The 21,593-nt window shown below is 40.8% G+C and overlaps 1 protein-coding gene across 1 annotated transcript; it reads right to left on the bottom strand.

Annotated features, from left to right (window-relative positions):
- Positions 1-4,474: 4,474 nt before the first annotated feature.
- gapdhs (glyceraldehyde-3-phosphate dehydrogenase, spermatogenic) lies at positions 4,475-17,408 on the bottom strand. The gene is made up of 11 exons (XM_086037097.1): positions 17,326-17,408; positions 8,123-8,182; positions 7,573-7,669; positions 7,277-7,383; positions 6,779-6,869; positions 6,570-6,688; positions 6,397-6,478; positions 5,514-5,665; positions 5,256-5,418; positions 5,076-5,173; positions 4,475-4,966 (listed from the first exon to the last, which is right to left on the bottom strand). Exons 2-11 carry the CDS (start codon positions 8,149-8,151, stop codon positions 4,897-4,899), a joined length of 1,008 nt encoding a protein of 335 aa, XP_085893223.1. The 5' UTR covers positions 8,152-8,182; positions 17,326-17,408; the 3' UTR covers positions 4,475-4,896.
- Between the last annotated feature and the right edge of the window lie 4,185 nt (positions 17,409-21,593).

The following is a 21,593-nucleotide window of genomic DNA, read 5'->3' as shown; positions in this document are numbered from 1 at the left end:
AATGTATTTTACCTCTATTTTGTATTATATACTTTTTATTTCCATATATTTTCTTTTTTCAATTATATATTTTATTTTCACTTATTTATTTTTGATTTTGGCAGTTCTGGTCCTGCAGTGAGGGGTCGATCCATAGTGCGTCTTGGGTGAGCTGTATTCGCCTATTGGTTGATCGACATGTCATACACTCAGGACCGCCCCCTCGTTTGAATAACATTTTCTTGTGCATTTCATACAATAAATGTTAATCTAATTAGAGGGCGGTCCAAAGTGTGTTGAACTATTCACCTATTGGCTGATAGACATCCATATTTCAAACCGCCACGCCAGTTTGCGTATCGGATTGTGGTCGTTTTGAAAGTGTCTCCCCAGTACCATCTGCGCCCATGGTCAAGACACAAGCCTTCTCGCGGTGTGGCTTGTCAGCAAGCCAGGCATGCCTACTAGATTTCTGCATTTAAATGTTGACCAACCTATAGGCGAATAGTTCAACCCAAGACACACTTAAAGGGACACTTGATTGAGCTGAACATCAACACTTATAGAATAGGTCTGTATGAAAAAAATGATTTCAGCACTAAAATAATCTGTAGTGATTTATGGGCTTTTTTTGTGATGACTAAAGCCGCAAATTGTCCCACCCACTTTTGGGGAGTGTTTTTTTTCTATCTCTATCTCAGGCTGTTAGCGTCATCAGAGTTGAGGCTTGATCTGTGTTGTTCCTTGTTTTTGTTTTTCATGTTCTGTTGTCACCTAGTGTCTGAAAATGATTAATTGCCACTAAAATTCATTTGCACATTCCTACTTTTGTCCATTTCAAATTGTGAAAATATAAAAACGGGCGGCACAATATTTAGTTTTTATTAACATCAAATGTGAACTCCTATGAAGAAAAACCAGTATCACCTCCACAAAATCAAACATGTTATGCTGATCGTTTTTCTTTTTTTTTTTTTTTAAACTACCGGTTACAGTGGACAATACCAGGAATGTAAATCGGAATTTTAGTGACAATTGATCATAGTTTTTGGACATTTAGCGATGCAAACGCTTTATTTTCCCATAGGCAGCCATGGCTGTTGGCTCCGGCTTGCTCCCACGGCTAGTCGAGGCAGGATTAGTTTTGATTGCTAACAGTCAATATTAGCAGAAGGAGATCATCTTCTTACATGAGGGTTCGTGTCTCGGACGAGCTGCCCGCTCGAATAGGAGTTAGCTCCACGCCACCACCGGTCAGCAAGTAGCCAGTGTTCTGCCAGATTCCGCTCGGCATCACTGGTGCGGCATGTGCGGCTAATAAGTGGCAGATTCGAGAAAATGGATGGAGGTATAAACTTTGAAAAGACATGGGGCTCTGTTCCACGGATATCTGCCGTCTAGGCAGCCAAGGCTGCCAGGTCCAGGTGACCGGGGGGCCTCTACACTAGGTGTGGGGTCTCCCCGGCTAATCTGGGCCGGGGGTCTCTGTGATGGTGGCACTCCCCGTGGCCCGTGGGCTGTCATTCCCCTCAGTGTGAATGAGCCCCCCCTGGGCACCCTTTCCTCATATGGTTTCTCTGTGCCTTGTCATGTCTTTTTTAATACAGTTCATCAGGTTGTGTGCTTTGTGTGTGTGTGTGTGTGTGTGTATTGCGAGTGCTGATGTACTGGCAGATATATGTCTTTGGGTTTGTTGGGAGGGAGGGCGGGAGCGGGTCTTCCTTTTATGTTGTGTTTTGGACATTTTTATTGGACAGCACTTTGAGTTGCATTTTTTTGCATGAAAAGTGCTATATAAATAAATGTGATTGATTGATTGATACTGTGTCAAGAACGTGGGGGTTTACTTCGCGTGGGAGTTCATCGTGGGCAAAGAATATAGCTGAATGCATTGTTTACATTTTCATAATCTGCCCCTGGCCAATAGCTTGCCGGTTGGATTTTTCTAACCATGAGAAATAGTGATTACCGCCACCAATGGTATGGAAGGGTATTACATCTCACGCATGCAAATTACTTTAATAGTCAGCGTCGCTGTCTGTCGTTGCGGTCTATTTTTCCAGCCACAGGGGGTAAGCGTCTGTCACAGTTGGCCAATGTCGGATTGGTCTATCTAGGCCTTCAAAATTGGACTTAAAGATTAAGAGCACCGGACTTCCAGCGAGGCCGTCCCTTCAGCCGAGTATGGCCATTTAAGCAACCTCATTTCCGGATAGGCGGCGCAGGGGTGGACCTCGGAGAAAAAGTAAGTCAAGCTAACACTTTAAGTGTAATCTGTAACAACCTATGAGCAATTCAGCTAACGAAAAAGTTTCTTGGAACACAATGTGTTTGAGTCTCTTGGTGACTTCGTGACATAAAACGACGTAAGTGCACCTTAGCTGCATGTAGGCTGCTCATTTCTTGCTCTCTTTGGTCAGACATAGAAAGGCTAATCATTTTGTGATGTTTTCAGAGATTGAAGTGGGCCAAAGTAGAGATGTCCACATGTATTGGAGCCGATTGATCCCCGTTATTTTGACAATATTAGCGATGTTATTTACAATGACTTTGAATGACAAAATGTAATCGGTCCCTATCGTGACATCACACAAGGCATGGAGCGAGGGGAGGGGATGTGGTCAAATTGCTAATTTCTTGTAGGCGTTCCTGAACACGTTAGTTTTGTACTGATTTCTCCAAAACAAATTGATAAAAGTTAAAATGCAAGCTATATATCATTTTCCTGATTTAAAAAAAATACTGTACATAAATTGAGCTTGTTATTGAAAAATAGACCGTCTCGGCTCCATGATCCTTTAAGTCTGCCCCCTCATTTGAATATTCCATTTATAATTTCCTTCTGCATTGGACCAAAACAGCCAGAATAAAGTCAATATTAAAAAAATATTGGAAAAAACACAAATGTATGTTAAAAATAAGTTTAAAAATTAAAAACCAATAGCAAAATAAATGTGGGAATATGAAAATATACTAAATAATACAAATACAAAAATATAATACAATTAATTGTCGATTTATTTTTATATATTTTTTTCAATTATATAAATATTTTTACATTTGTTTTTATTTTCACTTATTGTTTATTTTGGCAGTTTTGGTCCACCATACATAACGGGTACATGATACTAACCACTGACATCTCTTGCGTTTGTCTAGACACGAGGTGCATTCAAATGCAGTTGGTAATTTCAATCTCAAACAGAAAAAAGTTCCATCAAGGCATTAAACCAAGGGTTTTCAATCCTGTTCGAGGGCCGCTGTCATTTCCTGTTTCCTTCTCTCCCTGCTGCAACACACTTGATCCAAATGATCAGCTCATCAGCAAAGTCTGTAGAAGATGGAACCCACCCGTTTGTGTCCATCTCAGGGGGTGACCATTTTGTCACTTGCATTCGACCGAAAATGACATCTCAGGGCTCGGCTTCATAAAACAAAGTGAGCCTTGATTGGTCGTTACCTGAGCAACTGTGATGTCATTTTCAGTCGACAGAAGTGACAAAATGGCTGCGCCCTGAGATGGCTAAAAACAGGTGGATTTTGCTCCTTAACTCCAGAGCTGGGCAGTCCGTCCCTAGGCCGGACCGGCCGGACCCTCTGGCCCGGCCGTATGCCCATTTTTGGGGCGGAGGGTGACAAATTTGAAAAAATGGCTGGACTAAGCATGGCTGGAAGTGGATTTTAGTCCGGCTGGCCCACTAATCGGCCCTCATGCGTGTGACGTGCTCGCGAGGCAGCCAAATTTCATCTCAGCCTACTCGTTGAAAGGCTTCTTTTTAGGCTTCTTTCAAAACAACTTGTGTCCAGGAGTATATTCAACACATGATAATGAATATGGCTGGGGGGTCGCGGCTGATCTTTAACAGATAAATCAATGCAAAAGTAAGTGAAATAAAAATAGACACTGAAATAACCCATTCACAAATGTTTGTGACTCTTGATAATCTATATGCTCACTAGAAGGCCTGTCATTTGACTTTTCTGCGTTACATTTGACTGTCACATCGCCATACTCTCTGCTGCTTTGGCAGGTATTGGCCAATTCACTAGTGAAAGTTGGCTAAATGTAGCCAGCAGAGTTGTTTGTCAAATATCACCCAGATTTGTAGTTCAATAGTTGTAAAAAAAAAAACCTGTGCGTTGTAGTGTTAAATAAGGGAGCGGGCCCCTTGTACTTTCCTAGCCCTGAATAGGAGTTTGGTGTGGTGTGGGTACTGACGGGTATTTGAGCGACGTGAGCAGGTCTATCGCATCGTCTTCACATAAATTAAATGTAATCACAAGCAATTTGAGCAAATGTGTTATCTAAGTACTTGTCGCCAACTTCAATATCCAATAAGTAGCCATCAGTTTCAAAAAGGTTGGTAAAGCCTGATTTGAAAGGATGACCTTTTAACTTACATTTCATCTGTACCTAAGACCCAGCATCATATTGACAGTCAGTACATGTATCATCTCCACATGCATCTGTAAATTAATGGGACAACTAGTCAACTTGAAGGTTTTCAAGTTTTGTTTATTGTCTCATTACTCTTTAGAGTTACAGTCACTCTGCCCTTCCTCCTTCCACTGGTGAATAAGCCTTTGAAACACACCAACATGGAGATGGATACAGCAGTTAACGACAGTATTGAGCCATAACAACACATCTACAGGGCCGGTGGGAGGTGCAGAGGGCAGGGGCACACAGACACAAATACTGTCACCAGCCAATCATCTCATCATTAAAGGGAAAGACGAGATTAAATCAGAACACTTAACACATAATTTCTGCTTTCTAATTATACAGAAGAAGAGCTAAGGGACTGGATGCTATGACAGGATTATGGGTGGAGCCTGTGTGTAAAAGAGAAAGGAGGGGATAGAGCGTGGTTGAGGTGGTCCCTTTCTGGACGTGCCTTCAGCACAGCTAAGTGTTTACTCTTTGCGGTGCATGTACATCAGCAGGTCAGCAACGCGGTGGCTGTAGCCAAACTCATTATCATACCTAGAGCAGGGTACAGAGAAATGTGAGAATGAGTTTATAAAATGTATGGTTTTCTGTTTGCAAAAATCTGATTCAAGTGAAGGACAAATGCACACAAAAAACAACTAACCAGGAAATGAGCTTCACAAAGTTGTCATTGAGGGAGATGCCAGCACCAGCATCAAAGATGGAGGAGTGGGTGTCGCCAATGAAGTCAGAGGACACCACCTGCTCAAAACAGTACAGGCAGTCAGTGTCTGCTAGTGAAATTGAAGAAAAACATTTCACACATTGACAATATTTGTGTCACCTGATCCTCAGTGTAACCGAGCACTCCCTTCATGGGCCCATGAGCGGCCTTCTTGACTGCTTCCTTAATCTGAGCATAAGATGCGGACCTGGACAGGCGACATGTCAGGTCTACCACAGACACATCAGCCACAGGCACCCTGAACGCCATGCCTGTCAGCTTGCTGGAGACAAATGAACACCATTACTATGTATTACTCTTCGTTAACAAAACCGCATGGAGCGGTTCATGTAATGTGTTTGTGTTCATGTGCTTTACCCGTTAAGCTCGGGAATGACTTTGCCCACGGCCTTGGCAGCACCAGTGGAGGCTGGAATGATGTTTTGGTGAGCCCCGCGGCCATCACGCCAGGCCTTGGCACTGGGACCATCCACTGTCTTCTGAGTGGCTGTGTAAGCATGGACTGTAGTCTACGAAGAAAATAAGACTTCACTTTCAACTACATCATTAAATTAGAAAGACTACTATAAATATAAGCAGACCAAATTCCAAACTAAATTGTGCTTGTTATTAGAGATAGACCGATTGTGTTTTTTTCAGGGCCGATACGATACCGATTATCAGTAGTCAAGGAGGCCGATAACCGCTACTTGGAGCCGATATCCATTTTCAGAAAAAAGTAAAATTTGGGCGTCAAAATCCCCCCCAAAAAGAAATCTCTTAAATTTGTTGAAAGGTCTTTAAGCATCTGTGTAGGTGAACAATTTTTCAGATTTGCATAATGTTGATTTTTTAAAATTATTATTAATGTTTTCCAATATACATCTTTGTAGTAAAATTCCAACAAAAAGGGAGCATAAACATGTCTTCAAAAGTGATATGAAAACTTGAACTCCATATAGTTTTCTACTGTAAATAAAGTCCGCCAAAATTTCAAAATGACAGAAATGTTAAAATTTCACTTATCCATGTTTTGATTTCACACACAAAACAAAAACAAAAAGTGCAGAGTGCGGCCAGGGTCAGTAGAATCTCTTAAAGGTTTTGAATGAATAGTTCCTTGAAGTTAACAGTTTTTTCTTTTTTTAAGTTATTTAATATCGGCCATCAGATTTTTGAAAAAGGCAGATGCCGATATTCGTCAAAACACTGAATATCGGAGCCGATAATCTATCTATCCCTACTTGTTGTGGATGCTTACCATGAGGGCCTCCTCAATGCCAAAGTTATCATGAATGACTTTGGCCAGGGGGGCCAGGCAGTTGGTGGTGCAGGAGGCATTGCTGTTCACAGAAACACATGCGCCATCTTTGAGAAGTTGTGAGTCACATCAGTCGCCTGCGCAAAGAAAACTTCAAGAACGCAACACATTACCTGACAATCGTCATGGAGGAGGGATCGTACTTGTCCTCATTGACGCCCATGACAAACATGGGGGCATCAGGTGAGGGTGCTGACACTACCACACGTTGAGCCCCACCACTGATGTGAGCCTATAGTCATGATGGAAAGGGCACAAATTAGAAACTTTGAAAAACTCAAGACATAATGTGCATGCACGTACGGGATGCTCAAGTACATACAGAGGCCTTCTCAACACTGAGGAAAACTCCGGTGGACTCCACAACGTACTTGGCACCAGCATCGCCCCAGGGGATCTCAGCTGGCTTCATACTAGTCAGATCAAGAGGAAAAGATCTTTAATAACTACTACTACTTCAAGTATTTTAAAGACGAGGTGACATGAAACATTTAGAAAGCACCCCCCCCCCGCACGAACTAAAACCACATTAAATATATATTTTCTATATAGCGCAAAAAATATACGTATATGCGAATCTGCAGGTGCTGAACCACGTGCATGTGGGGGTCGACTGTAGTTTCTTTTCCTGATGCAGATCTGATCACTGGTCAAACAGTAAATTATGACATTACAACCAATCACTGTTTGTGCATAAAATGCAAAATATCGGCCGATCCAATCAAGCTGATCAGATCTGTGCAAAGTGGACTGGGCAGCAGGGAAAACTGGCACCCTACTAGTGATGAATTATTCTTTTCAATTTTACTTCTGTGCCTACCACTGGAAGACAGAGATCTCCTGGCCATTCACGATGAGCTTGCCATCCTTCTCGCACACCTCACCATCAAAACGGCCATGAGTGGAGTCATACTTGAACATGTAGACCTAAGAAGCAGGCACAATGATATTGCTCGGTATGCATGTTTTTGATCAGTGGACGCACATTTGAACTGAATGACAAGCACGACATGGCAAGTACATTCTAGCCAAGTATTCTACGCTTCAGCACAGTTCAATATCTTATACTGTATGTTACACCCACATAGGCCAAAAGACATTTCAGTATTCTCTCACCATGTACTTCAGGTCAATGAAGGGGTCATTTATGGCCACAACCTTGATGCCTTTCTGCAAGCAGGCCCTCACAACAAGGCGGCCAATACGACCAAAGCTACGGACAAGGACAAAGACATTCTTAGTTCTCTTTCACAGTCAGTCCTCGGACAGAAGATGAAATTGCATTCCAAAATATATTGTAACTGTGTCCCTCAGACAAATACAGTGTTCACTCACTTTTTGCAGGTGATGGGTTCCATGCCCCCTCGCAACATGTGAATTTACATGAAGTAGAAGTATTTTTTTTTTTTTTTGTGTGTGTGATTTACGCCTGTATAGTCATTACAATCGATATCAATAGAAAATGCCTTTGATGAAATGTCGGTTCGGGATTGTGTGACCGCAAAGTAGTGAAGGAACACTGAGAAAATTCTTAGACGAGCTGCAATTATGCGACCTGAACACACTCTGATGACATTAAGATTTTTATTGTGATAACAACGGCAGAAAGCATTAACTATGATGCAACCTACAACATCCTTACACCAAATGTGTGTTTCTCACATACCCATTGATTCCAACACAGAGGTCTGGCATGGTTGCTGCTTCCTGGGGGGTATTGGGTTACCTGGAAAGCAACAGAAGAAGCCTTGTGAACAAAAACTTGGCGTTATGCAAAGGGATGTCAAACGATTAAAATTTTGAATCGAGTTAATCACAGCTTAAAAAATAATTGATCATAATTAATCGCAATTCGAATTCGATCTCCAAAATATGCCATATTTTTCTGTAAATTGTTGTTGGAATGGAAAGACAAAAGGCACAAGGCAGATATATACATTCAACATACCGTTCAATTACAAAATTTAATTACCGCCCGCTAACGTGGTAAATTTGACAGCACTAATTATGCAACCATTGGTGAGGAGGGGTTATACCCAAGTAAGAAATCCTTCTTGTTAAGTATGTAAATGGGTCCACTGAATGCGAAAACCCTCGTAAAATACATCAAAGTTATGTTATGCAACAGTCTACGAAAGCCGTTTGAACACAAGCTGCTATGTATTCATCTCAGTAAGTTGAATGTCAGGGAGTGTTTCAGTGCAGTGTAGGAAAAATACAGGTTCTGGCTGAAGCGCAAGCGCTGGTATTGTGTCGTGCATGGACATGTTTGGAAAACAATGGTGACAATGAGAAGGCGGGGCAAAATGCAGGGAGGGAAGTTGGAATAGAACACAGCGATCAGGTCGGATCAAACATGATGCCTGGCATCCGTTCAGCTATGTGATCCTCCTTCCCCGTGGCTCGACTTGTTGGTTTTGTCTCCTTTCATTTGTGCTGAGTGTGATCAACCACGGTAGAGGCATACAATGTTTAGTTATGCCGTTGTCTTTCCACTTTAATAGAAGCCAGTTTTGTCTCTCATTCAATACACACTGAGTGTGTTACTAGACTTGCTGTGCGGTGGAAAACCTGGGATCGTGAAGTGTTTTTTTTTCTTTCTGAAAGTTCCAACTCTTACTAAACCAGCAGCATTCACAAGGTGCATTAGCCCGGTGAGCTCAGGTAACTCAGGCTGTCCTTGACACTGCTTGGATGTCATTTTAGACTGCTACAGTGTAATCTGCTTAACTGCTGTGTGGCTACAAGTGTGTGTCGCTCATGTTAGACAAGCTGACTGCTAAACTCATTATGGGTACACTTCAAATAAAGAGATGGAAATAAAACATACTGAACAATTTTTGCGTCACTCAAAATAATGTTAAAAAAAAACCCACCAGGTCACTAGTGAAGAGTACATGTTAAAAGTTTCCTTTCTGTTTGATCGGGTTTAATTGAAACCTCCTGTCCACCATTTTGTGTTGCTCTCTCTTATAAACAAGGTCATTAAAGGAGAGCGGATACGAGCAAGCGTTGCTGTACGCTCCCTTCTTTCTCCTCTGCAGTTACATCACCTTTTGTGTGTTTACAAAACTCAGCAATCACCTCTCTTGTCTTGACTTTTCCTTCCTTGCTGGGTCCGCCTAAGCCTTCCCAAGAAGGCTACTTTGCTAATTAATGAAATACATTTGCGAACCGGCTCAGCAAAATGCATTTAGGGCTGTGCAATTAATCAATATTCAATTACATTTACAACACTCCACGATTACAAAATTGGCATAATCGTAAAAAAATATTAATATTCATTTATATCCAACGCATGTTTGTTTACACGAGGAAATCATACTTGAATTACTACATTTGCACCTTTTTAAAAATTTTTTATTACATTTTATACATTTTGTTTGATCCAAAAGTAACTTACTTACATTTGTCTTTATATTTTTTTTTTGTTTAAACATCTTTTATGTGTAAACTTGTTTTGTACCAAAAAATAAATGATTGGTTGAATAATCTTGATTTCAATTACTTCCCAAATAATCATGATAAATGTTTTTTTTTTCATAATCGAGCAGCCCTAAAATGCGTCACAGGCACCCGTATTTCAGAAATTACGTTTCGGCATGATCAAAAAGTGCATGAGCTCAACATTCCAATGATATATCAACCGTACAACACCTTACAATTACTACAAAAGGATCTGGGAGTAATCTTTCATGGATAAAAACATATTTTGGGGGCTTTTTTTCAAATGATATATATTGATAGCACATGCTTTGGCGTTGACAAAAAAGCAAACCTCATAAAACTGAACCCAAAATGCCGTCGTAAAAGGGGCGTATTCAGCTCTCTCGCATGCAAGTGGGAATGGGTAAGTCATCTCAAATTTAGTTTAAACAGTATTGCAGTACAGTAACGTCAAAACTGCAATTTAGACCACAAATTCAATCAAAAAAATGTTAAAAAATGGCTTCACTAAGCATGGCCGGAGGTGTATTTTAGTCCGGCCCACGTGCGTGTGACGTGCTCGCGAGGTGGCCAAACTTCATCTCAGCCTACTCGGTGAAAGGCTTCTTTTTAGGCTTCTTTCTATTCCCGCGTCGGCGCGAGCGACAACTGCTGTTATAGGGATTGTGGCATTGCCCCACCCCGGCCCCTCTTTGTAATGGTATGCCCCAGTTGCAGGTGGTAGGCACGGGTTGAATTAATAAAAACGCGTTCATTGAACTACGACTGATGGAGTATCGTTGGGAGACGCTACAGTACTATGTGGCGCATTTTGAAGCGTGTTTGAAGCGTTTCCACAGCGGGTTTGAATAGTAAATTAGCCAGCTAATGATCCTTAAAAATCGATTCCCGCTCAGTGACAGTGTCTATGTGTGCCCCGCGACTGGCTGGCGACCAGTTCGGGGTGTAGTCTGCCTTCGCCCATTGACGGCTGGGATAGGCTCCAGCAACTCCCCGCGACCCTGTATAGGATAAGCGGTTTGGAAGATGACATGACATGATCCTTAAAAAGCCTCTGCCGTTAGTGTCTCTCCCGCAGCGACGTCAATCACGGACGCTTTTTGGGTCGGTGGGGCGTAATGGGGCGGGGGCCGACAATGTTTATGAATATGGCCGGAGGGCCACGGCCGGGAGGGTACCCAGGTCAAGGGAGGAGGGTCGCGGCCGGACCGGCAAAAAATGGTCAAGTGCCCAGCTCTGCTGATCCTGCATTCAGGACACTCACATTGGCATCCACACAATTACATTAGGTGGTGCACAGAGGCTGCATTGTGCCTAGTAGAGCAGTCAAGTGAAATGTTGTGAACAGCATCTTAACATCTGATGGCACTCATTAAATGCACAGGGGGAGGGTGACACTGATTCTCTAATGGTCTCGAGGCCAAACAACTATTTTAGTCTTGCAAGTAGTTGCATCACAAGGACACATTTTCTTTTCTGTACTTCTATCTTCTTCCACCTGCTCGCTCACTGCCACTGGTTCTAATTTCTGTTGAATCATTGTCATGCTTACAATTCAGCACCAAACTTCCATCAACCTACGGTGTTTGTTCCGTTTTGACCGTTCTTTGTCAGCCCTGTCCACTTCCTTTGGAGCACAATGCCCTCCCCCTGAGCTGTGACCCATTTATTAGAGAAGAAAATGGGTGGGAGTTGGAGGGGCCATGGCTGGGAAAAGGGGTTTACGCCAAACAACATGCTTCTATTTTCTGTTGTATGACATGAACAAGATAATCGGTAGGAGCTACAATTCTTGTCAGATACCAAAAGCCATAACTGGGAAAAAAATAGTGCCGCTCCACAGCTTTTTGTTCCTGCCCAATTCAAACTTTTATCTTGCTTTCTTTGCCTCTGCCACATCCTCTATCTCAAGAGTACTTTTCCATTGCAGTAAGCTAACTGGCTGTCAGCCATGATGAACATACAATGAAGGCATGTTTTCACTTGTGGCCAACCTCCCTGAGAAACGAGGCAAAGACCGGTGACAATTCTACTCTGTTCATAACAACACAAATGAAATCCACTACCTTCCCCTGCCCGGTTTCCATTTGTGGAAAATGTCACCTTGCTGCCACATTCTTGTCCAACATCATCCCGCCACCATGCGCACACGCACACACACCCCCACCCACGCACACACACACACAGGCTGCACACTCAGCAAGCCTTACACTTCCTGCGGACAGCGATGTACAATTGACACGTCTGCTCTTTGTGTTAGTGGCATGCTTGATCAGCAACTACCAAAAGGACTTAGTTGTCGTTGGGTTTTTGGGCTTGTCACGCATGTTTTGTTTGCCTGTTTATACTAGGGCCCGACCGATGTGGATTTTTTTAGGCCGATGCCAATTATGCCCCTCGCTCACCATTAGTGGCATGCTACTGTGGCAGGTCCAGTGCCGAACTGATAAAAAAAAAAAAAGAAAAAAAAGAAAGCGCTGTCCCACTACTCGCTGTCGCCCGTACTTCTGGAAGTCATTTCGTTTGCGGCTGCTTGAACGCTAGGCGCTAAGCTAACTTGCCCTGTAGCAGCACGTCTTTATTTATACTATTAAGTATGTGCAACGCAGCAACGAGCTGCATGCTGTGCATTATCTCCTCCGTTATGACAAATAAAGAAGCCCACTAACATGTGGCGTTTTCACCGTGGAAGCGAACGAGGGGTCGCTAAGTGTGCTAATCGCTAAAGTGAAATGCAGAATCGAAAATAGCAAAATAAGTGCTTAGGTATTAGGGGTGTAATGGTACGCTAAATCACATTTCGGTTCGGTTCGGATTTTTGGAAACTTTGGTTCGGTAAATTTTTTGTACAAAAAAAAGATTTTTTAAAAAAATATGTTTATTTTGAAACGATGACAAGTAAATGGTACATTTTTTAGAAAAAAATAAAAGTGAACCATACCATTCAGGTGATATTCTAAGAAATTACACCAGAATAAAAAATAACTAACAATAAAGATCTCTTAATTTAGTAAATTATTAAGACACTGAAATCTTTAAACACTCAACAGCAAAAGCCTATGACACACCTAAGTATTCAAGTTAAAGATAAATTGTCATTACAGTACATGTATACACTTCTTGTGATGAATAAAATACATACAATAACAATTACAATTATTGCTAACTATATTAAAAATCTTTTTACAATGAATTTTTTTTTTTAAAGTCTTTATGAAATTGTATACACTTTTTAGGCATTGAAATCTTTGAAGGTTCAACAGCATATTGTAACGAATTGGGTTATCTGTGTTGTGGTCGGATTTGTGTGTTGCTGAGTTGTGTTGTTTCCGAGGTTCATGAATGCATCGTACGAAGCAGCGGAGAAAGAAGAGCGCGAGCAGTTGTGCTCGTGATAATCGTTCTCGTAAAACGTGATAGTTAAACTACGCTTGACGGCGTGTTCCTGGAAGACGCTACAATATGATAAATCTCGCTATTTAAGTTTAACGTTTTGGGCTAAAAAGACTGCTTGCTTCCTCGTCTAAGATTTGCGTTACACCCCTATTAGGTATACAGTAGAGTTTTTACTGAAGCCTGATTGGACTGCGTAAGCGTGGAGATCCAGCAGTTATGAACAGAAATGTTGTATTACAATCGGCACCTATCTAGACAAAAAAATAAAGCGAGGGCTACATTAGGAATTTAGCACACAATCACAAATATTCTCATTGTGAATTTTACACTCACCCTTACTGGTAGGACCAAAAGATTCAAATAATATCATGATATGGATTTTAAAGCCATACCGCTAAGCCCTCAGTCTCTGTTTGAAGCAGTTAAGTCTCTAGCAAAAATATGGAAAAAATATTGACTTATGTACAAAGAACTTGCACATTAGTACAAAATGTAATTCATTTTGGGGTTAAAAATTTACTTTATGTTCACAATTGCACATAAATGCATATTTATACTTGACAGCAAGTAGTACAGTAATTCTTTACTTGAACCATTGAACCTCACAAAACCTCTTTAGTGTCTTTATTAGAGCTTTTAATGTTTTTGATGGTATAATGGCATTTTGTGTCATGTTTGTAAATGTTACTGTACATTGTGACTATTGCACTGAAGCTTGATTTCAAGGAAATCGCAAATTAAATCAAAATCGCAATATCAGTCAGAAAAATCGCAATACAATTTTTTCCTGAAATTGTTCAGTCCTACTGATTACAGATTAATTGGTTGATTAATTAAAATGGTATAAAATACATAAAATAACATCTTCCCCCAAATAATTTCAATGGGCAGTCAATTACTGTATATGCAGATTGTTGCTATTTGTGCGCTGCCGTGGTCCCTATTCCCCGCAAATAGCAATTCACCTGTAACTATAGTGCTGGGCCAGACAATAAGCCTTTTTGGGTGGTGGCCCGACAATGAACCAAGTTGTGGTGGCCCTGCCAGAACTAGCAGTGGCCTTGATTTAAAACATGACTTAAAGCAGAAGTCCACCCAATCATATTTTTTTCAAGAATATGTTCCCAGCAGACTCACTAGTTGCAACACGGCATTCTGATTAATTTTGCATTTGTGGAATATAAGTTAAGCAGCAAAATGCACTTGGTTTTAGACATCTCTGGGGGCGGCCATTTTGTCTTCTGTTGACTGAAAATGACATCACAACTGCTCGCAACGGCCAATCACGGCTAACCTGTTTTCTGAATCTGAGCCGTGATTGGTAGGCTTTAACAAAATTAATCATTCTAATTATTTTACTTTTTATTTTATTATTTTTTATTAAGTATAATAAAAAGATGCATTCATATTGGGGATGTCACAATATTGGCAATATCATGATATCGTGTTATTAAAATTGCCACAATATATCGTCGTCATCGTGTCACGTTATTAATAGCAGCAAATCTGTTGAAAAGCCCAAGTTGTTTTCCATTTGTCCAGTTCCAGCACCCTCTCGTGGTTAGTTTATTAGTTCAGTTTTATTTGATGCAATTTTTTGCCACCTATAATGGATGGATAGATGTTTAAGACCCATGCTAATAGCCAGATAAAGAGGAACATAACACATTTGAATTCCTCCACAAATTGACCTGATTCACAATATGTGTGTGCATTAGCAAGTAAGTGCCTCAATATTAGGTGTTCGATCAATGTAGGTAATCTATTCCTTTGTGAATGCTGTTATTATGTAAAAAAATATGAATATGGTGATTTTAGAATGCAGTCCAGCTCAGTGACCAAGCTGGCGGCGACCTTGCGATCAGGCAGTGCATGTGTATTAAAAATAATAATATGTTTGATTTATATAGTACGCTTTTGGACACTTAAAGTCGCTTTACTAAATAAGAGACTAAACATTTGCAATAACAAAATAAAGAGATCCAACATAACACAAATAAAGATAATAACAAAGACAATAATATACAATAAAAGAAAAGCTAGTTTGCGCTGGTCATCTAGGAGTGGAGATTTCAAGTTATTGAGTTAAAAAAATCCTAACAGGCTAATTTTTCACTTTTTAGTCAACACGTGTGCTATCAATACGGAACATGCATCCTAGATTCTTAGGGGGGGTGGGGTCATTGAATGCGCAAGCACATGCATAAATGAAAGGTGCGCCGGTCAGCCTGCAGAGGATTCAAAAGCAGACGTGTCATGTGATGACTCTGCAGAGGCGGTGCAGGCAAACACTCCCGTCGTTGATGAAAGCTACCAGAATGCAGCATTTGCAAAGCAGCAAACATATATGAAATAACTGATTATGAAGATGTTTAAAAATATTGCAAGTGTTGTATTTTAACCAAACAATTTCAAGAGTTTATATTATACTGGCCTTTAAAATTACTTTTTTTTTTTTCTTCTCCACAATTTATATGGTATTTGGTAACAAATACCATATAGAATGTATATATTTTCAACTAACAATTTGCACTGGAAATAGTCAAATTATCAGCAAATGTAGAACTAGTACTTCCTGGTTAGGGTACTTAACCCTCTATAACTATTTATACAAACATGTATAAAAACTTGATTTGTACAATTCTAAAACTGAAACAGTATCAGTGCTTGTCATACGTGGAAGGCATCTTCCAAATCATCACTAGGCCTAAAAAACCCTGCTAACCGATATTGGATCGACAACAGGACTAAGCATCTCTGCAGCAACTGCAGGCCTGCAATGATGACCTTCAGTCACGGCCTGTACGATGGATTCCGTGTAGTTTGCCCATCTCAACTTTGAGAGATTTGAGAATATATTAGCCACAGATATGCATCGTAACAGCAGCTGCAGGCCTGCATCGACCTTCCCCTGCTAGAGTGACGACCTTCAGCTATGAGACAAGGCCTTACATGTCTATCTGTACACCACACCTATGTGAACAGAGTAGGCTCACATCAGAAGAAGGTATACTTATTGTAATAACTCAAACGGGTATAAACAGAACTATAGTTGAAAGCGATACAGAGCTATTCCGTTCAAGATTCAAACACAAATAAATAAGGCGTGTTGCGCTTGTAATCATTCATTCAACATTAAAGTGAATTACATAATATTAAAAAGCATGTGCAGTTACTACATCACTTTGTAAAATGCGCGTGCATAAGCATCCGACGGCGCCAGACTTCATGATGAAAAGACGCACAGGCACGTAATTCTTTTCGCACATACAGTATTTGAACCTCTACCTCCCAGCAGTATCACAGCCGATTTGAAGATTTTTCGATTAACTATGCACATTTAAGCATGATTAATTGATAGATATTTCAGAGTATTTGGCTGTAATAAATGGAAATACAGTTTGTTGAGCCTCGTAGGTTACGTAACATGGACGCCAATTCACTTCCGCAAAGATGCAGCAAAAGGAGCTGCCGCTGACACGTAGCAGGCTGCGCCTGCATTTGACGCGTGCACTCAAATTGTACCGTGACCTGCGTGAAGTTGAAAAGATCTGTTCTGAATATTTACAAATAACCGTGAAGACCAAGTGATGCAACAACGCATGGATTACACAACAAGTAGCTGGCGCCATAACCGCATCCCCTCCCATCCTCGGGTTTATCCTCCATTCCAGAAGGAAGTAAGCCTTACGTCAAGCACAATGCAATACTTAACGCTCCTAATATCACCCACTCATCATCTGGCGCCAGTATAAATTGATAACGATAAAATGATGGTATGGAGCCTCCATGAGTCGAAACGGTGTCGAGCACGGACATGATTCAGTCGTCGTCTCTTCTTCAAAGGCCAAGCTGCACTGTACACCGACAGAAAAGCGAGTTTTGGAACCTCCATTGATTCTTTTTATGATGACGCTACAAACCACTTGTTTAACTCGTCCTTAGTTACACAAACGTTGTCGAATGGAAGTTGCATGTTGTTAATAGTGTGAAGGAAGTACGTGCTAAAGTAGGCTTATGGCTTACCTCGACGACTGATGCTTCCTTGAACGTGAATGCGCAGACCAGTGGACCGCCTTCCGCTTTTATACATGACACGTGACTCACTGAGCCGGGTTTCCCTGGTGACGTGACGTCACGCCATCCTCTGTTGCCAGCGTCCATTCTGAACAAGGCACCGCACACGGACGCTCTTTGCCGTCCGCCATAGTAACGAATTGTCTCCTTCACGTATTTTACAGGAATAGAATGGAAGAGAAATTGTAAAATGAAAGATCACAAGCACAAAGACAACAGCAAATGCGGAAATGCTGCAGTGATGATTAAACAAGTCTGTTTGAAATAGTAAATGCAATGGTACTTAAACGACATAATCCATCAGTTCTACCATTGACCAAGCAACCATCAATACTTTACAAAAACGCATGAAACAGCATGCAACTGAGCCACATCGTTGGGTGCAGTTTGGAATCAATACTTATAGTACATAAGATTACAAAAACACAATGTAAATGAAAAAAAAAAAATACTCCCAGGGATACTGATTACACGATGATTTTTAAAAAAATAAGAAATGCAAGTACACTTTTCTAGATGTTTTTTGTGCTGATTCTGAATCTCGTTTTTATCTAGGACGCCAGGTTTTAATAATGATAATTATAAATATTGATAATAATAATAACACTAATCTATCCATCACCTGATCTGCTTGATAATAATAATAATAATAATAATAATAATAATAATAATAATAATAATTCGTACTGTGTATTTAGTCATATTTATGAAGTAAGGGTTAGGTTCAACAATAGGAGGATTTTTTTTTTCCTTTTCCGGAAAAATCATAGCCATAAATAACAGGCAACATAGCAATACTCTAAAAATGTCCGTATTGGTTGAATGTGAGTGTGAATGGTTTGTCTATTTGTGCCCTGCCATTGGGTGGCGACCAGGGCATGCCACGACACTAGTGAGATGAGCAGTTTAGAAAATGGATGGGAAAATCTATTTCATGAAAGCTTTTATAGAAAAGCCTGATGTGCTAAGGGAAAAAGTAAAGACATTTTTTAAATCGGGTCAGTGTCTTCACATGAATGCATATCATTAATAATAATATATAAACATAAATGTAATGTTATTTCAGAAGTGTGTGTTAACTGGTAGCCTTTTGCATTTATTAGTCGGCCTACCCAAGAAGTAGCTTTCAGCTTCAAAATGGCTCATGACCCCTAGTCTACTCTAATCACTCTATATCTGGCACAATCCCTGATGCATTAAACTCGCTTTTGCACCTACTTGGTGGAATCTGTGCAAGACAAGCTGTGGGTGCAACGAGTGTGGTGCACCATACAGGGATGTTATATAAAGATGTGTTAAATCACTGAAAATGAAATATCAATGCAGCATTGACAAGGTGCTCTTCATTAACATGCAGATTTTGGGAGCAGTTGACGGTTTACTGTCTGTCCTTTATTGGTTTGTCACCGTTCTCCTCTCTTGCACAAGTGTCACGTGACACGTTTGGGCAAGGCTACGTGCAGCAGTATGTGTACAGCATGGGAAATCCCAGCAGTGCAACATCCCTTCGCTCTTGTTGTCATATATGGTCACTTTTTGATTTCCGGAGAAAGTATTGGGAAATCTATCTATCTATCTATCTATCTATCTATCTATCTATCTATCTATCTATCTATCTATCTATCTATCTATCTATCTATCTATCTATCTATCTATCTATCTATCTATCTATCTATGAGGGGTGTTGCCTTGGGACAGCTCAAAAACAGTCATCTATCTCTCTCTCTCTCTCTCTCTCTCTCTCTCTCTCTCTCTCTCTCTCTCTCTCTATCTATCTATCTATCTATCTATCTATCTATCTATCTATCTATCTATCTATCTACTGTCTATCTATCTAACTGTCTATCTAAACTGTCTTGTCTGTCTGTCCGTTCGTCTGTCCCAATCATATTTGACTGACTGTTTCAAAGATTCTATTTTTATGTAATCCCGAGAGACTCGTGTCTTTTAAACTTTGGCTACTAGCTTTTTTTTAACCAACTGAGTGACTATGGACGCTCGCTATGACTCATCAAAACTGAAATATTAAGCGATGGCGACATCTTGTGGATATGTACAGTCATAGTCAAAGGTTTTGCCACACACGCACACACTCGCACGCGCGCGCACACGTACACGCACACATGGGTGCCCCCAAAAAATTAAAGTGATGGTGGGGCCGGGATGGCCATGTTTTCACTAACAAGTTCATTTCATATATTGTTTGATCAGGAAAATGAAAAGAGTTGTCATTTTCTATTTTATCAATACATTTGGGAGAAATTAGAAAATGAGTGACTCGACGAATAACTCCTCTTGTTACTAAGGGGAATGGCCGCGCTCCCTAGCGCTCTATCCCTGTTCTGCCGGAGTCACGGGAGTAACCGATTCCAAACTCTCCATTGGAAATCATTGTACTTTCATTGCTTATAACGTCCAAAAACGGCGATCAATTGGCACCAAAATGTATGTGGACATCTCAACTAATGCCCACTTCAACATATCAAAAGGATTGACCTCTCCGTATGGAGGTAAATTTGGTGCAAAAGTAACTTGTACTTGTACCAAGAAAATTAACAATTAAAATTGTAACAAGGAAATGGTAAAAAATTCTATTCGTAGAGAAAACAATTTGAAGGCGTGTGAAATAATTTTGTATCTGAAAAAAAAATTGTAGCTGAAAAAAAATATTGTACTTGTAAAAAAAAAGGAAATTTGTACTTGTAGAAACAACAACTTGTGTGTGTGAAAAACAAAATTCTCCTTGGTAGGAAAACGACTTGTAGTTGTGGAAATAAATTTTGTACTTGAAGCAAAATTTAATTTGTACCTTGTGGGGAAATACTGATTTGTACCTGTATGGATGGCAATTTGTAGTTGAAGAAGTCGCCACTTGGGGTCATGAGTGTTTTTTCTGCTGCTGTACGCACACGTGACTTTTGCACCATATTTACCTCTACCATGTGGAGCAAAACAGATATGTACTTGTGGAGACTCACGATTTGTACTTGCACATTTGGAGGCGGGTGCTGGGGGCGGGGCTAGGGGAAATGCGCCGTCTCGACAAATCAAGGATTTGGGCGGCTGAAGCTCAACCTCATTGGTTAACCTTGGTCGCCCAGCGGGAGCGCGCACGCAGGAGGACCCTAACCAACCACCACTTGGTAGGGGTGGGCGATACTGGGAATTTTGGTATCGATTTGATACCAAGTAAACACGCGGTAGTATCGGCCGATACCGATACGATACCGATACTTTTGCTTGGAAATGTTATGATCCCCTTATTAAGTTTTATATATATATATATATATATATATATATATATATATATATATATATATATATATACATATGGATATATATATATCCATCCATCCATCCATTATCGATACCGCTCACATGGGTCGCCGGGCGTGCTGGACCCTATCCCAGCTGTCTTCGGGCAGTAGGCGGGGGACACCCTGAATTCGTTGCCAGCCAATCGCAGGGCACACAGAGACAAACATCCGCACTCACAATCACACCCAGGGGCAATTTAGAGAGTCCAATCAACTTACCAAGCATGTTTTTTTGGGGAATGTGGGAGGAAACCGGAGTACCCGGAGAAAACCCACGCAGGCACGGGGAGAACATGCAAACTCCACACAGGGAAGCCGGAGCCGGGATCGAACTAAGCTAATTGTGCTAATAGTCATCGACACATTACATAGACACATCATGGATGTCTAACAAACAATTAATATGGACGTTTAACAATAACTTAACATGGACGTCTAACAAACAATTAACATGGACGTCTAACAAACACTTATTATCGGCACAAACATAGACACATACATCGACACATAACATATTTCTGGCACAAATAGAACCCCATACAAATAGAACCCCATAAAATGGAACCGCATATAATACAGGAGCAGAGAGAAGACGGAGCATGTGAGAATTGTTGGTCCAATGAATGGTATATTAAAAAAACACCTTGACAGCACTATTGACAATGGCAGAGTGATATGCCTTCTTTGTAATAAGGACTATGCTTACCAAAGAAGCAGTTCAAGCCTACCACATAAATACAAAGTAACCAGCCCGCGACTAAAGCCAAAGCTAATGATATCAATGGGGACGCTAATGTAGCGAGCCATTGCAAAGGTCTTCGCCACACTAAACTCAAGAACAGCCCACGTACGAGCAAGTCTGCGATCGACGACGGGCTGACGAATGTTCTTGCCAAGTGA

The sequence above is a fragment of the Filicampus tigris genome, chromosome 8 (assembly GCF_054856515.1).
Source record: "Filicampus tigris isolate MCC_2025a chromosome 8, RoL_Ftig_1.0, whole genome shotgun sequence".
NCBI lineage: Eukaryota > Metazoa > Chordata > Actinopteri > Syngnathiformes > Syngnathidae > Filicampus > Filicampus tigris.
Note: the sequence above shows the minus strand (reverse complement) of the source record. Positions and strands in the feature narration are given on the sequence as shown.

Bases quoted from the DNA above. Each gene is read 5' to 3' on its own strand.
- gapdhs (XM_086037097.1), bottom strand. From the start codon at position 8,151: ATGCCAGACCTCTGTGTTGGAATCAATGG. The intron at 7,670-8,122 runs GTATGTGAGAAA...CCTTGTCCGTAG, and splicing joins CTCTGTGTTGGAATCAATGG to CTTTGGTCGTATTGGCCGCC. The intron at 6,479-6,569 runs GTAATGTGTTGC...TTCTGTGAACAG, and splicing joins TCCTCCATGACGATTGTCAG to CAATGCCTCCTGCACCACCA.